The sequence below is a fragment of the Salmo trutta genome, chromosome 16 (assembly GCF_901001165.1).
Source record: "Salmo trutta chromosome 16, fSalTru1.1, whole genome shotgun sequence".
Lineage (NCBI taxonomy): Eukaryota > Metazoa > Chordata > Actinopteri > Salmoniformes > Salmonidae > Salmo > Salmo trutta.
The window spans coordinates 25,723,719-25,736,385 of NC_042972.1; the positions used below are offsets into that span (position 1 = coordinate 25,723,719).

The following is a 12,667-nucleotide window of genomic DNA, read 5'->3' on the forward strand; positions in this document are numbered from 1 at the left end:
CATATTGCCAACTGTAAAGTTTGGTGGAGGAGGAGTAATGGTATGGGGCTGTTTCATGGTTTGGCTATGCCCCTTAGTTCCAGTGAAGGGAAATCTTAACGCTACAGCATACAATGATATTCTAGACAATTCTGGGCTTCCAACATTGTGGCAACAGTTTGGGTAAGGCCCTTTCCTGTTTCAACATGACAATTTCCCCGTGCACAGTCCAGTCCATACAGAAATTGTTTAATCGCCCACATCAGTGACCGACCTCACTAATGCTCTTGTGGCTGAATGGAAGCACGTCCCTGCAGCAATGTTCCAACATCTAGTGGAAAGCCTTCTCAGAAGAGTGGAGGCTGTTATAGCAGCAAATGGGGGACCTACTCCATATTTATGCCCATTATTTTTAAATTAGATGTTCGTCAAGCAGGTGTCTACATACTTTTGGTCATGTAGTGTATCTGTCCTAGTATATAATATATGCCATTTAGCAGAGAATGTCCTGTTAGAGGACCTCAAGTGATTTTCTGAAGACTTGCCTCTTTCCTTGATTTGAGTCATTGTGTGAGAATTCAATCCAGAACTCAATCTTACTTGGGGTAATGAATCACCATACATGTACACAAACAGATTTGGTGTAAATGGAGAATAAGAGAGGACCTAGTACCGCTTCTTCCAGGTGGTGTGGAGAAGGTCTGTATCTGCACCCTGTGGTCTCACTACTGGTGTCACTACACTTAGGTACTTGATCCTCTTGTTTCCCTTGTACACACACACACAAACACATTATCTGGGCACATGTTTGGATGGAGGTGGGACAAACCTTAAACATGCAGGTGGCGTAGAGCAGGTTTATATGGGCCTTTGGAACCATGTTTCAGGAGCTACTTTTATGGACATTAGCAGGACTTGCTGCTTCTCTACAGTGACAGTACTGCAAGAGTCAAAGACCATCGGTTTTGCTGCTTGCATTTTACGTCCGCCTGTGTATTGCATTAGATTTTCTAGTTTGTTTTGCACATTGTGTCAGTTTTTGCATTCAGAAGAATGGCCATTTGCCAGAATGGCCAGGTGTGAAATGGACTGCCAGAATGGCCAGGTGTGAAATGGACTGCCTCGAAAAAGAGTGGAATTGAGTCGAGTGCCCTTTGACTTTCACGATCAGCCTGTTTGTGCAAAGAGGCCTTGCTTGAAAGACTGTGCTTCCTGGTGTTTTTCGTGCCTGGTATGGGGAAGCCACACCCAGCCCCCCACCCTCCTTTTACCCAACTCTGTAGCTCTAGTTGATTTATCCGCCGCACCAAAGAGATGCCCAATGTGCACCCCATGTACCGAGAAGGGCAGTTGAGGTGTAAACTGGATCCTGTCATCTTCACCAAGAGCAGTTCCCAGGACCGCCTCATCACAGAGCTGCAGGGGAAGCTGGGAATCGAACACCCCGTTGAGCACCGACGTAAGCAGAAGTCAGGCGACTTGCTCACTGAAGGGGTCATCGTCACGCAGCGTGCGCAGGATGATGGGACCTCGCCGATGGTGGACAAGGTACAGAGAGGTGGCCGCAGCCAGTGTTAAGTCATCTCACTGGGCCACATTTGGACCTGCAGAGCAATACAGCACCTTCCAGTAGCTTGTTTCTTGATTAGTGCTGTTCTTTTAGAGTAACTTTACCAAGGCCATTTTCTATACCGCACATATGGACTATGACTAGCGAACAGTTTCTCAACCATATTCTTCTGTAACCACCTGTTGAGAATTCATGTTTCCTTTGCACCACCTGAGGCTTTCTATTTCCTGTGGTTTAATTTGACTCATCTTTGACGTCTCTCCTCCTGCTCTCTGTCTCTGTCCACACCCAGATCATCATTCCTCCTGACTCGCCTGTCCGTCAGAGAAAAGTCATCCCCCCTCCGCAGTCCCATCTGGTGCTCAAAAATCCACCCCCTGACAAGCAGACCCCTCTGCCGCTGCCTCCTCCCCCACCCCATCCCCCTCACTCCCTTCCTTCACCCCCAACCTGTGGAGTGTCAGCTCACACCTCCCTGGAGGCTGACCCACAGAGAGCCCACCCCTCCACCCAGGGAACCTAACCCTAATCTGGTGCATGACAGCACAGTTCCCACCTCCCAGAGGACTTCCCTCAATGGTTCTCCACCATAGGCATTGCAAACCTGACTTTTGACTGTTTAACTTCACAAGCCTTTTTAATCAAGCCCTAACAGATATGAACAAGTTGAAATAACTTGACTCATGAATTAGGTGACTGCGTAGTCTTCTGTTAAGATACTGATATACCACTATGATATACAACTACCTCTCTAGATATATTTTCCAGTCAGTCCCAATTCGTTCCATCCCTGTTCCCCTTTAACAAACACAAGGCCAGAAGCAAAGTTGGTATTTGATTTTACAAAGGTCTGTTGTTTACTGAGGGTTGCCTTTCGTTAGAGTGAAGTCTGCCTATTTTTTTTCCCTTCGTGGAATGAGACTGGGTCAGACATTTCCAATGACCACACCATTGGAGAAGTGTAGTTCCCTCCTGCCTTGTTTCTGCCCATCAACAGCACACATTCAGTCTCACACTATCAATGGGCTCGATAGGTAGCCGATAAGCAGAGTTACTCTTGAACACGGTAGTCAGATTGAAGTGTCTCAGGGTTGGACTACAGTGCTCTGTTATGAAGGCATTATGTGATGAATCTTACATGTTCATTCTAGTCTGGAATGCAATGCCAGTGGCATTTTCCATTTCAGTCATTAAAAAGAATGATTTCTGTTGGATGTCACGTAAACCCCAGGAGTTACTGCTGTGTCTATGGAGAAAAAAAAAAAAAATCCTAATTTTACACCGAGGGGAAATTACTTCATAGGGGCAGATGTAATCAGGATAGTGTGGTGAATAGAGACTCTTCTACGTATTAATTAGGTTTTCTGTGATAAATTGAACAGAACATGAATTGGGAAGGGAGCTCTATTTGGGCCACTGTGTTGTGTTCATGTGTCTTAGTGTTTGCGTGTGTGGTTATTGTCTGTGTATGTGTTAGCGTATGCGGTTATTGTGTTTCTGTGCATCTGTTTCTTTCTCTGAGATGTCTTTCTGTGTGTCACCCGTCCACAGATCCTGGCCCAGGGGAAGAGCTCACCCACGGCTCCCCCCAAACAGGCTAACAAGCTGGACAACATGCTGGGCAGCCTCCAGTCAGACCTCCATAAACTGGGCGTCCAGACTGTGGCCAAGGGAGTTTGTGGGGCCTGCAACAAGCCCATTGTTGGACAGGTAACTTTACACACACACAAACACACAGAGGCCACATTCATGCAGAACACATACCGGCTGCATGCACACACTCACACTTATATGCACACACACTCGCATTCAACTTTACTGAGCTTATTACATATGTTTTCTGGTCCCTTTTGAATGTATTTCATGTTTCTGGGGTTGTTTTTTATCTTTTGGATATCCTAAGTCCATGTAGGTGTGAATGTGGTCATGATTAGATTGATTGATATACCCTGTTGTCCTGAGCTGCCTATATAGCTTGCATGGTTTGCATTCTCCAATATAATCAATTTTAGCTCCTAATGGAAATTAAGTTAAGTACTTCCACCATAGAAAGGTAATTGTTCCACACAGAGCTGAGTCTGAACTGGAGAAACACACTGTTAGACGATGTAAATCAATCATGCATTGATGTCAATGGGACATTGGCATGGGAAACTGAGTTCAGGTCATACATACATCTCGGGTTAGGATTCACCCCTGGGCCCATACTCATAAAAACTCTCAAAGTAAGAGTGCTGATCTAGGATCAGTGTTTCCTTTTAGAACATAATGATTAAGATTACATGGATGGGGGGGACCTGATCCTAGATCAACACTCCTAGACAGTTTATTAATACAAGCGCAGATTCACTTAGTTTAGTAATTCAATTCAGGTTGGGGCTGCTAGATTAGATTGTAAGTGTCTGTCTTTTGCCCTCTCCTCCCTGTGCCCAGGTGGTGACCGCCATGGGGCGCACATGGCACCCAGAGCACTTTGTGTGTACCCACTGTCAGGAGGAGATCGGCTCCAGGAACTTCTTTGAGCGGGACGGAGCGCCTTACTGTGAGAAGGACTACCATAACCTGTTCTCCCCACGCTGCCACTACTGTAACGGACCTATCCTGGACGTTAGTATTACACACACACAGAAACGAATGCACGCAAACACCCCACTGCTGCTGTTACTACTGCAACGGACCGATACTGGACTTAAGTATTACACACACACACACACACACACACACACACACGATGCCACTCTGAATCCCACAGACCATCTTTGAGCCATATTTTCCACACACCATCTCTGTTTTTCATTTGTGTGTCCTGTCTCACTCCACACATCAGCACTCACTCATATTCTTGCGCTGACACACTGCACACATGAACACACATGCAAGCATGCTCACACACACACTGCCTGGGGTGAGGCACCACAGCAGAAACAGGGAAGAGGAGAGCGACTGAACTTTCACCTCAGGATAGGCCAGATGACTCACAGTGGTGATAAGCTTTCTCATTGGTCATGTGTGGTGTATTCATATCACTCCCTTTTCTCCCCTTTCTATTACTGTCTCCCTCTCTTCTGACATGCTACTCTGTCCTCACTAGATCACAGGGCTCTATGCTACTCTGTCCTCACTAGATCACAGGGCTCTATGCTACTCTGTCCTCACTAGATCACAGGGCTCTATGCTACTCTGTCCTCACTAGATCACAGGGCTCTATGCTACTCTGTCCTCACTAGATCACAGGGCTCTATGCTACTCTGTCCTCACTAGATCACAGGGCTCTATGCTACTCTGTCCTCACTAGATCACAGGGCTCTATGCTACTCTGTCCTCACTCGAACACAGGGCTCTATGCTACTCTGTCCTCACTAGATCACAGAGCTCTATGCTACTCTGTCCTCACTAGATCACAGGGCTCTATGCTACTCTGTCCTCACTCGAACACAGGGCTCTATGCTACTCTGTCCTCACTCGAACACAGGGCTCTATGCTACTCTGTCCTCACTAGAACACGGCTCTATGCTACTCTGTCCTCAGCAGTGCTGCCATCTGCTGGCTATAGACAAAATGGGCAAAATACTTACAAATCTGATATTATGAATTCAATATGCTAACTGCATTTGTCCCCTACAGAAAGTGGTGACGGCACTGGACAGGAACTGGCATCCGGAACACTTCTTCTGTGCTCAGTGTGGAGCTTTCTTTGGCCCAGAGGGTAAGCTACCCCCCTTTATCTCTCCCTTTATTTTTCTCCCTTCTCTATTCTTCTTTCTGTCTCGCTTCTCTTCCCCTCTCTTTTTCCCTTCTCCTTTCTCTCTGTCCTCTCCTCTCGCTCTGTCGTCTTAAGGCAGTGTCTTTCTCTGCTCCCCCCTACAGGCTTCCATGAGAAGGATGGGAAGGCATATTGTCGGAAGGACTACTTTAACATGTTTGCGCCCAAATGTGGAGGCTGTACCCGCGCCATCCTGGAGAACTACATATCAGCCCTCAACTCCCTCTGGCACCCCGAGTGTTTTGTCTGCAGGGTAAGTGGGTGTGTGCTGTGGTGCTTTTCTAAGCTTATTATCCCTCATTTACATATGGTGAGACATACAGTTCTTGAAACAGATTTTTTTTTTTCCTCCAGCATCTTCACCAATCGGTTTTGGGTGTGGTTAGATTCTACCTATTATATACAGTTCTTTAGGTATTTCCAAAAACGGTAAAGAAAGCCTTGATTGCCTCAGCCATTTTGTGAAAACCTCCTTCCCTTTTCTTCCCACCTCTGTGCATTACAGGAGTGCTTCACCCCCTTTGTGAACGGGAGCTTCTTTGAGCACGAGGGCCAGCCCTACTGCGAGGGCCACTACCATGAGCGCCGCGGGTCCCTCTGCTCGGGCTGCCAAAAGCCCATCACAGGCCGCTGCATCACAGCAATGGCCAAGAAGTTCCACCCTGAGCACTTTGTCTGTGCCTTCTGCCTCAAGCAGCTCAACAAGGGCACCTTCAAAGAGCAGAATGACAAGCCCTACTGCCAGGGCTGCTTCATCAAGCTCTTCAGCTAGGGAGCTAGCCTCCCCCGGCCTGTTTGTGTGTGTGTACGCGCTTGTGCGTGTGTACAGCTGTGTGCGCGTTGTTCCAAATCTCTACTGTTCTGCCCTAAGTGTGCACTTGCTCACTTCACTTCATGAATTTAAAAGGAATTGACAGGTGTAACAAATATGGTGGAAACTCCAGCCCAGTCCTATACCAATCCAATGCTTTTTAAATGTGTGGGAAGGAGTACGCAGGTGCACACTTCAGAGAAAAAGAAGAGAATCGGGCCACCATGTGAGTGTGTTTCTCAAAAGGTGTAGGCTGGGATAGAAGGCCGTCAGTGGCTATGATGAGGAAGCAGAGTTGTTCCTTACTGTGCATGTAGCTGAGATAAGCCTGGCCATTAAACACCACAGCTCTCCCTACAGGTGCCTATTTGGAGGAGTTGGAGGGATGATTCCAAAATATATTTTTGTAGTTGCAAAACTCTGTCTGTGAAATTGCAAATACATGCCTATAAACTGTCTCTTGATCTAAAACACACACAGACAGATTTTTAACTGGAGAAGAAAAGCTTTCTGGTCTCTCCCTCCTTCCTTTCTCTTCACTTCTCTAAGACCAGTTCAAACACTTGGTGCTCATTCTCAACTCGATCATAGATCCCTCTCTGCAACCCTCATGGGGCATTTTACAGCCTGGTATGGCCAAGATATCAGTGTCCTATTTTTGTACCCTTTTTTCCTATGGAAACTTTCATATACTTACGAGGACTGCTCAGCAACAGATTTAGTAGATCCATATTCCTTTTCCTTGTTTGCATAATTTTCTTTAACTGAAGTGTGTTTGTACAAAATAAGACACACATTGTTTTAAGAGGCGCGCACACACACAAGACTACTGCTCTTTTTGTGCTATGGACTCTCCATTTCTAATTTCAGTACTTCAGTCTTTGCTTCACCGATTCTCATATCAATTCTCATTCATGTAAATCTGATTTCAAAAGGACGTACATTTGAATATCGTCTTGCCCTTTAGGTGGACAGAGTGTGGGGGTGTTTGGGTCATTTTGAGTACCGCACCTCTTCATCTCAAAGGAACTATGCTCATCCCTCACTTTCCATTAGCTTTGGGTAGGGAGGCATCTCTTAGCCTGGCAACCAAACTAAGCACAGTGTTCTTCAGTCTGGTGTAACCAGGCTAGTTTTTCTTTCTATGAGGAAAATACTGGAGCATGTTGATTTGAAACAGAACATGTTAATTGTGCATTTTACCTTTTTATTTGCTACTGTATTCGTCCACACATTTAGCCAAGTTTTAAAATGAATTAATTCCGAGTGAATGGGGAGTGCATTTCTTGGGGCAATGTTTTGCTGTAAATTTGGCTACTGACAATGTGTGTGTTTTCCCTCAGTTACTTAAAGACAAAGCAATACAGATAGGCTTGGTCCTTTTTAATGTATTTGCTGCCAATTGCTAATACAATCACAACATTTTAGCAAAATATGGTTTAGTGACATGGCGTAGTGTTGTCACTCTTTAGCTCACACTGATATGCAAAGAGCTGGCTCTATGGGCATATATATAAATGGACCCTTTTTTTATATATATATATATATATATATATATATATATATATATCACACACACACAGTTGAAGTTGGAAGTTTACATGCACAAGTCCTGACATTTAATCCAAGTAAATATTCCCTGTTTTAGGTCAGTTAGGATCACCACTTTATTTTAAGAATGTGAAATGTCAGAATAATAGCAGAGAGAATGATTTTATTTCATCACATTCTCAGTGGGTCAGAAGTTTACATACTAATTGAGTGTATTTGGTAGCATTGCCTTTAAATTGTTTAACTTGGGTCAAACATTTCAGGTAGCCTTCTACAAGCTTCCCACAATAAGTAGGGTACATTTGGCCATTCCTCCTGACAGAGCTGGTCTAACTGAGTCAGGTTTGTAGGCTTCCTTGCTCGCACACGCTTTTTCAGTTCTGCCCACAATTTTTTTTTTATGGGATTAAGGACAGGGCTTTGTGATGACCACTCCAATACCTGGACTTTGTTGTCCTTAAGCCATTTTGCCACAACTTTGGATGTATGCTTCAGGTCATTGTCTATTTGGAAGACCCATTTCTGACCAAGCTTTAACTTCCTGACTGATGTCTTGAGATGTTGCTTCAATATATCCACATAATTTTCTTGCCTCATGATGCAATCTATTTTGTGAAGTGCACCAGTCCCTCCTGCAGCAAAGCACCCCCACAACATGATGCTGGCACCCCGTGCTTCACGGTTGGGATGGTGTTCTTCAGCTTGCAAGCATTCCCCTTTTTCCTCCAAACATAATGATGGTCATTAGACCAAACGGGTCTATTTTTGTTTCATCAGACCAGAGGACATTTCTCCAAAAAGTACGATCTTTGTCCCCATGTGCAGTTGCAAACCGTAGTCTGGCTTTTTTATGGCGGTTTTGGAGCAGTAACTTCTTCCTTGCTGAGCGGCCTTTCAGGTTATGTCAAAATAGGACTTGTTTTACTGTGGAAATAGATACTTTTGTACCTGTTTCCTCCAGCATCTTCACAAAGTCCTTTGCTGTTGTACTGGGATTGATTTGCACTTTTCGCAGCAAAGTACGTTCATCTCTAGGAGACAGAACGCGTCCCCTTCCTGAGCGGTATGACGGTTACGTGGTCCCATCAGGCATTTGGAAATTACTCCCAAGGATGAACCAGACTTGTGGTCGACAATGTTTTTTTCTGAGGTCTTGGCTGATGTCTTTTGATTTTCCCATGATTTCAAGCAAAGAGGCACTGAGTTTGAAGGTAGGCATTGACATACATTCACAGGTACACCTCCAATTGACTCCAATGATGTCAATTAGCCTATCAGAAACTTCTAAAGCCATGACATCATTTTCTGGAATTTTCCAAGCTGTTTAAAGGCGCAGTCAACTTAGTGTATGTAAACTTCTGACCCACTGGAATTGTGATTAAGTGAAATGATGATGAAATGTCTGTAAACAATTGTTGGAAAAATTACTTGTGTCATTTACATTTAAGTCATTTAGCAGACGCTCTTATCCATGCACGAAGTAGATGTCCTAACTGACTTGCCAATACTATAGTTTGTTAACAAGAAATTTGTGGAGTGGTTGAAAAACGAGTTTTAATGACTCCAACCTAAGTGTATGTAAACTTCCGACTTCAACTGTATATACACACACACACACACACACACAGTTGGGTTTCAGGCAACAGGGAAATTTCTTATGGACTGGAGAGGCATGCCATCCCCAAAACCTTTTGCGAACAACCCTGGGTTCCCGTGACGTCCTCAGTCACATGGTAATCTGGACACACATTGATCTGGAGTCAGTACCTGGTCTGATTACCAAATTACACCCTATTCCCTATAAAGTGTACTGCTTTTGACCAGGGCCCATAGGGCTCTGGTTAAAAGAAGTTCACTATATAGGTATTAAGGTGCCGTTTGGGGCGCGGGCCTATCAGGGTTGGGGAGTAACTTGTTACATGTAATCTGATTACAAAAAAAACTCATTGCATTACCAGCAAAACTATTGTAATCAGATTACAGATTATTTTGAAAAACTAGATTACTTCTTGGTTTACGTTCAATTCAGAAAGGATGTTTGCAGGGAAAAAATACCTTATGACACCTTGTTTTCTTGATGACATTCAATTCAGCATTGAAAAAATACACTAATTTAAGCTAGTTTCACCTGAGCGAGTCTGAAACCACTATGATGATATACCAGATGCATTTGATGGATCATTTTTGTCTTATTCTAAAGCCTCTTAAAGGCCCAGTGCAGTCAAATGTGATTTTGTTTTGTTTTTTGATATATATTTCCACACGGAGGTTGGAATAATACTGTGATGACTTTTCAGGGTAAGAGCTGTTTGAAAAACAGATGGTAAATGAGTTAATAGACCAATAAGAGTTCCAACCATCACTGCCATCACTTTCCCCTCCATACTGAGGCCACTCCAAACAGTCCTACCAAAAGTCTTGCTTGACAAATTGCTCTTTGCTAAGAAGTTATTTTGGTTTCTTTTTGACCATTTGAATTGAAAACAATCACAATAAGGTACTTAATTGTTACCCAAAAAAAGATTTGATATTGAGAACTTCTGCGTTGGACATTTTTAAGGGGAACGTAACCCGAAAGTAAGGCAAATCAGATTATGTTACGGAGTTTGGGTAATCTAAAATGTACATTACTGATTACAATTTTGGACAGGTAACTAAGTATCTAATGGATTACATTTAGAAAGTAACCTACCCAACCAGTCAATAATGGCACCTAGATCTCTTTGTAACCTGATCTCAAATAACTGCAATGGGGCAGGTTTGAGCGCTTGTTTTTGTTGGTAATTGATATACTTATTTAATCATCCGCTGTTATTATTTTTTTCAAGTGACCTTCAAATGGTTCATATTTGAGTCATTGAAGAAGAGATTTTATCTTTACACATGTTGCTTATTTTTATGCTAAATCATTTTAAAGGGTTTCCACACCAGTTGTCATCCCTTGGCACGTTGTATGCATGTATGCATACATACATACATACATACATACATACATACATACATACATACATACATACATACATACATACATACATACATGCATACATACATACATGCATGCATGCATGCATGCATTAATTTCTGAACACTTTGAAAGAATGAAGATATTTGTGCTAATGCCTAATTTTCAATGCAATGTCTTTAACACTGAGTTACAGTGAGCTCAAAGCATTGGGACAGTGACACATTTGTTGTTTTAGCTCTGTACTTCAGCTCTTTGCTACAATGACTGAGGTTAAAGTGCAGACTGTCAGCTTTAATTTGAGGGTATTTTCATCCATATCGGGTGAACCGTTTAGAAATTACACCACTTTATGTTCATAGAGGACCGAAAGTATTGGAACAAATTTACTTATGTGTATTAAAGTAGTCAAGTTTCATATTTGGTCCCATTTTCCTAGCACACAATAATTACATGTATTATGTCATTTTGGAGTCACTTTTATTGTAAGAATAGAATGTTTCTAAACACTTCTACATTAATGTGGATGCTACCATGATTATGGATAATCCTGAATGAATTGTGAATAATGATAAGTGAGGAAGTTAGAGGCATGAATATCATACCCCAAAAAAAATTCTGACCTCCCCTGTTATTGTAGTGTTGTCTATTGTGGGTATGATATTTGTGCGTCTAACTTTCTCACTCATCATTATTTGCGATTCTTTCAGGATTAAATATAATCATGGTAGCATCCACATTAATGTAGAAGTGTTTAGAAACATTCTATTCTTATTTACAATTAAAGTGACTCCAAAATGACACTACATTTTGTGCCCAAAAGAAATGTATGGTAAATAATCTGAAACTCAACCAAAACAATCAGCAAATGCATCCAACAAAGTTGTAGTCACACACTTGATGTAATCATTGGATGCTAGGAATACCCTAAAATTAAAGCTGACAGTCTGCACTTTAGCCTCAGTCATTGTATCAATTCAAATCTAAAGTGCTGGAGTACAGAGCCAAAACAACAACAAATGTGTCACTGTCCCAATACTTTTGGAGCTCACTGTATATGGTGGACTTCTAAGTCCTTGTTGCGATAGGATTGGTGAAGCCTTTATGATGGAGCAGAACAACAATTGCTGCACCAGCTAGTGTCCTGGATTGCATCTCAAACAATTAGTGGCTTCCTCTTCTCATCTAATTACTTCCATATGCACTGATGTGAAAGTACTGGACAAGCGAAAGCAAACACCTGGAATACAACCTTAATATTGCTGTCACTCAGCCAATAGCTTACAATGAAGTGTAAATGAAGAAGAGATAAATAGGGAAGCCATTTTAGACTTCAGATGCACCTCTGGGTTTTGGGGGTCAGCAAAAGAGGGGCAAACAATGAGGATTGCCTCACAGCACAGTATAGTCGGCAGTTGCTGTAAAATTACTACATGTTGCTTTTGGGTGAAACTTTGGGTCTGCGCTCCTCAGGCTGGGATGCCATTTCTGATGTGTTTGGAAAGGTTTGGTTTCTTTAACTCCCTGAAGACGTGGGGTTTTTAAGCACTTTCAGTCTTGCTGTGCCATAGATTCCTTGAGTTTCTCTAGTAGTGTAACTGGGTTGACATGAACATGATGAATCCACATTTCACGTAGCCTGGGTTATTGAGGAAATGCTGCTAATGTAATATTCTAAATTAATGTTGAAATGTATAGACAGGTGTAACAGAAGTAGGGTTAATAGTTCTTATTGACTCTACTTTAAGTCAGGCTCTCTTTCTATGACAGTAAATCCTAAATTGTTCAGTGAATTATCAAGTTAGTGTGCCAAATAATGTATCAAGCGCTGTGAAATATTACTCTGGTAGCCTTTTATAGCCGTGCTTTGGAGACGCAGACAATGATGACTGGTGTAAGTGCTGCCAGAGTGCCTGAATCTAGTCCTGGACAGTTACACTTCAACATTGAACGAGTTCCTCAAATTACTGGAAAGAGTAGATTTCTTGAGAGTAGCTATGGCCTCAGGTTTAGGCACCAGCCCAAATGTTG

The 12,667-nt window shown here is 42.8% G+C and overlaps 1 protein-coding gene across 4 annotated transcripts in view; it reads left to right on the forward strand.

Annotated features, from left to right (window-relative positions):
- The window catches only part of LOC115150383 (paxillin-like), a 60,287-nt gene extending 52,794 nt beyond the window's left edge, over nucleotides 1-7,493 (forward strand). For all 4 annotated transcript variants that reach the window (XM_029693617.1, XM_029693619.1, XM_029693620.1 and 1 more), the window contains exons 7-11: nucleotides 3,101-3,259; nucleotides 3,983-4,156; nucleotides 5,174-5,255; nucleotides 5,417-5,565; nucleotides 5,818-7,493. In XM_029693617.1, coding sequence (XP_029549477.1) covers nucleotides 3,101-3,259; nucleotides 3,983-4,156; nucleotides 5,174-5,255; nucleotides 5,417-5,565; nucleotides 5,818-6,084 — 831 coding nt within the window. In that variant the 3' untranslated portion in view covers nucleotides 6,085-7,493. The remainder of the gene's footprint in view (nucleotides 1-3,100; nucleotides 3,260-3,982; nucleotides 4,157-5,173; nucleotides 5,256-5,416; nucleotides 5,566-5,817) is intronic.
- Nucleotides 7,494-12,667: the final 5,174 nt, after the last annotated feature.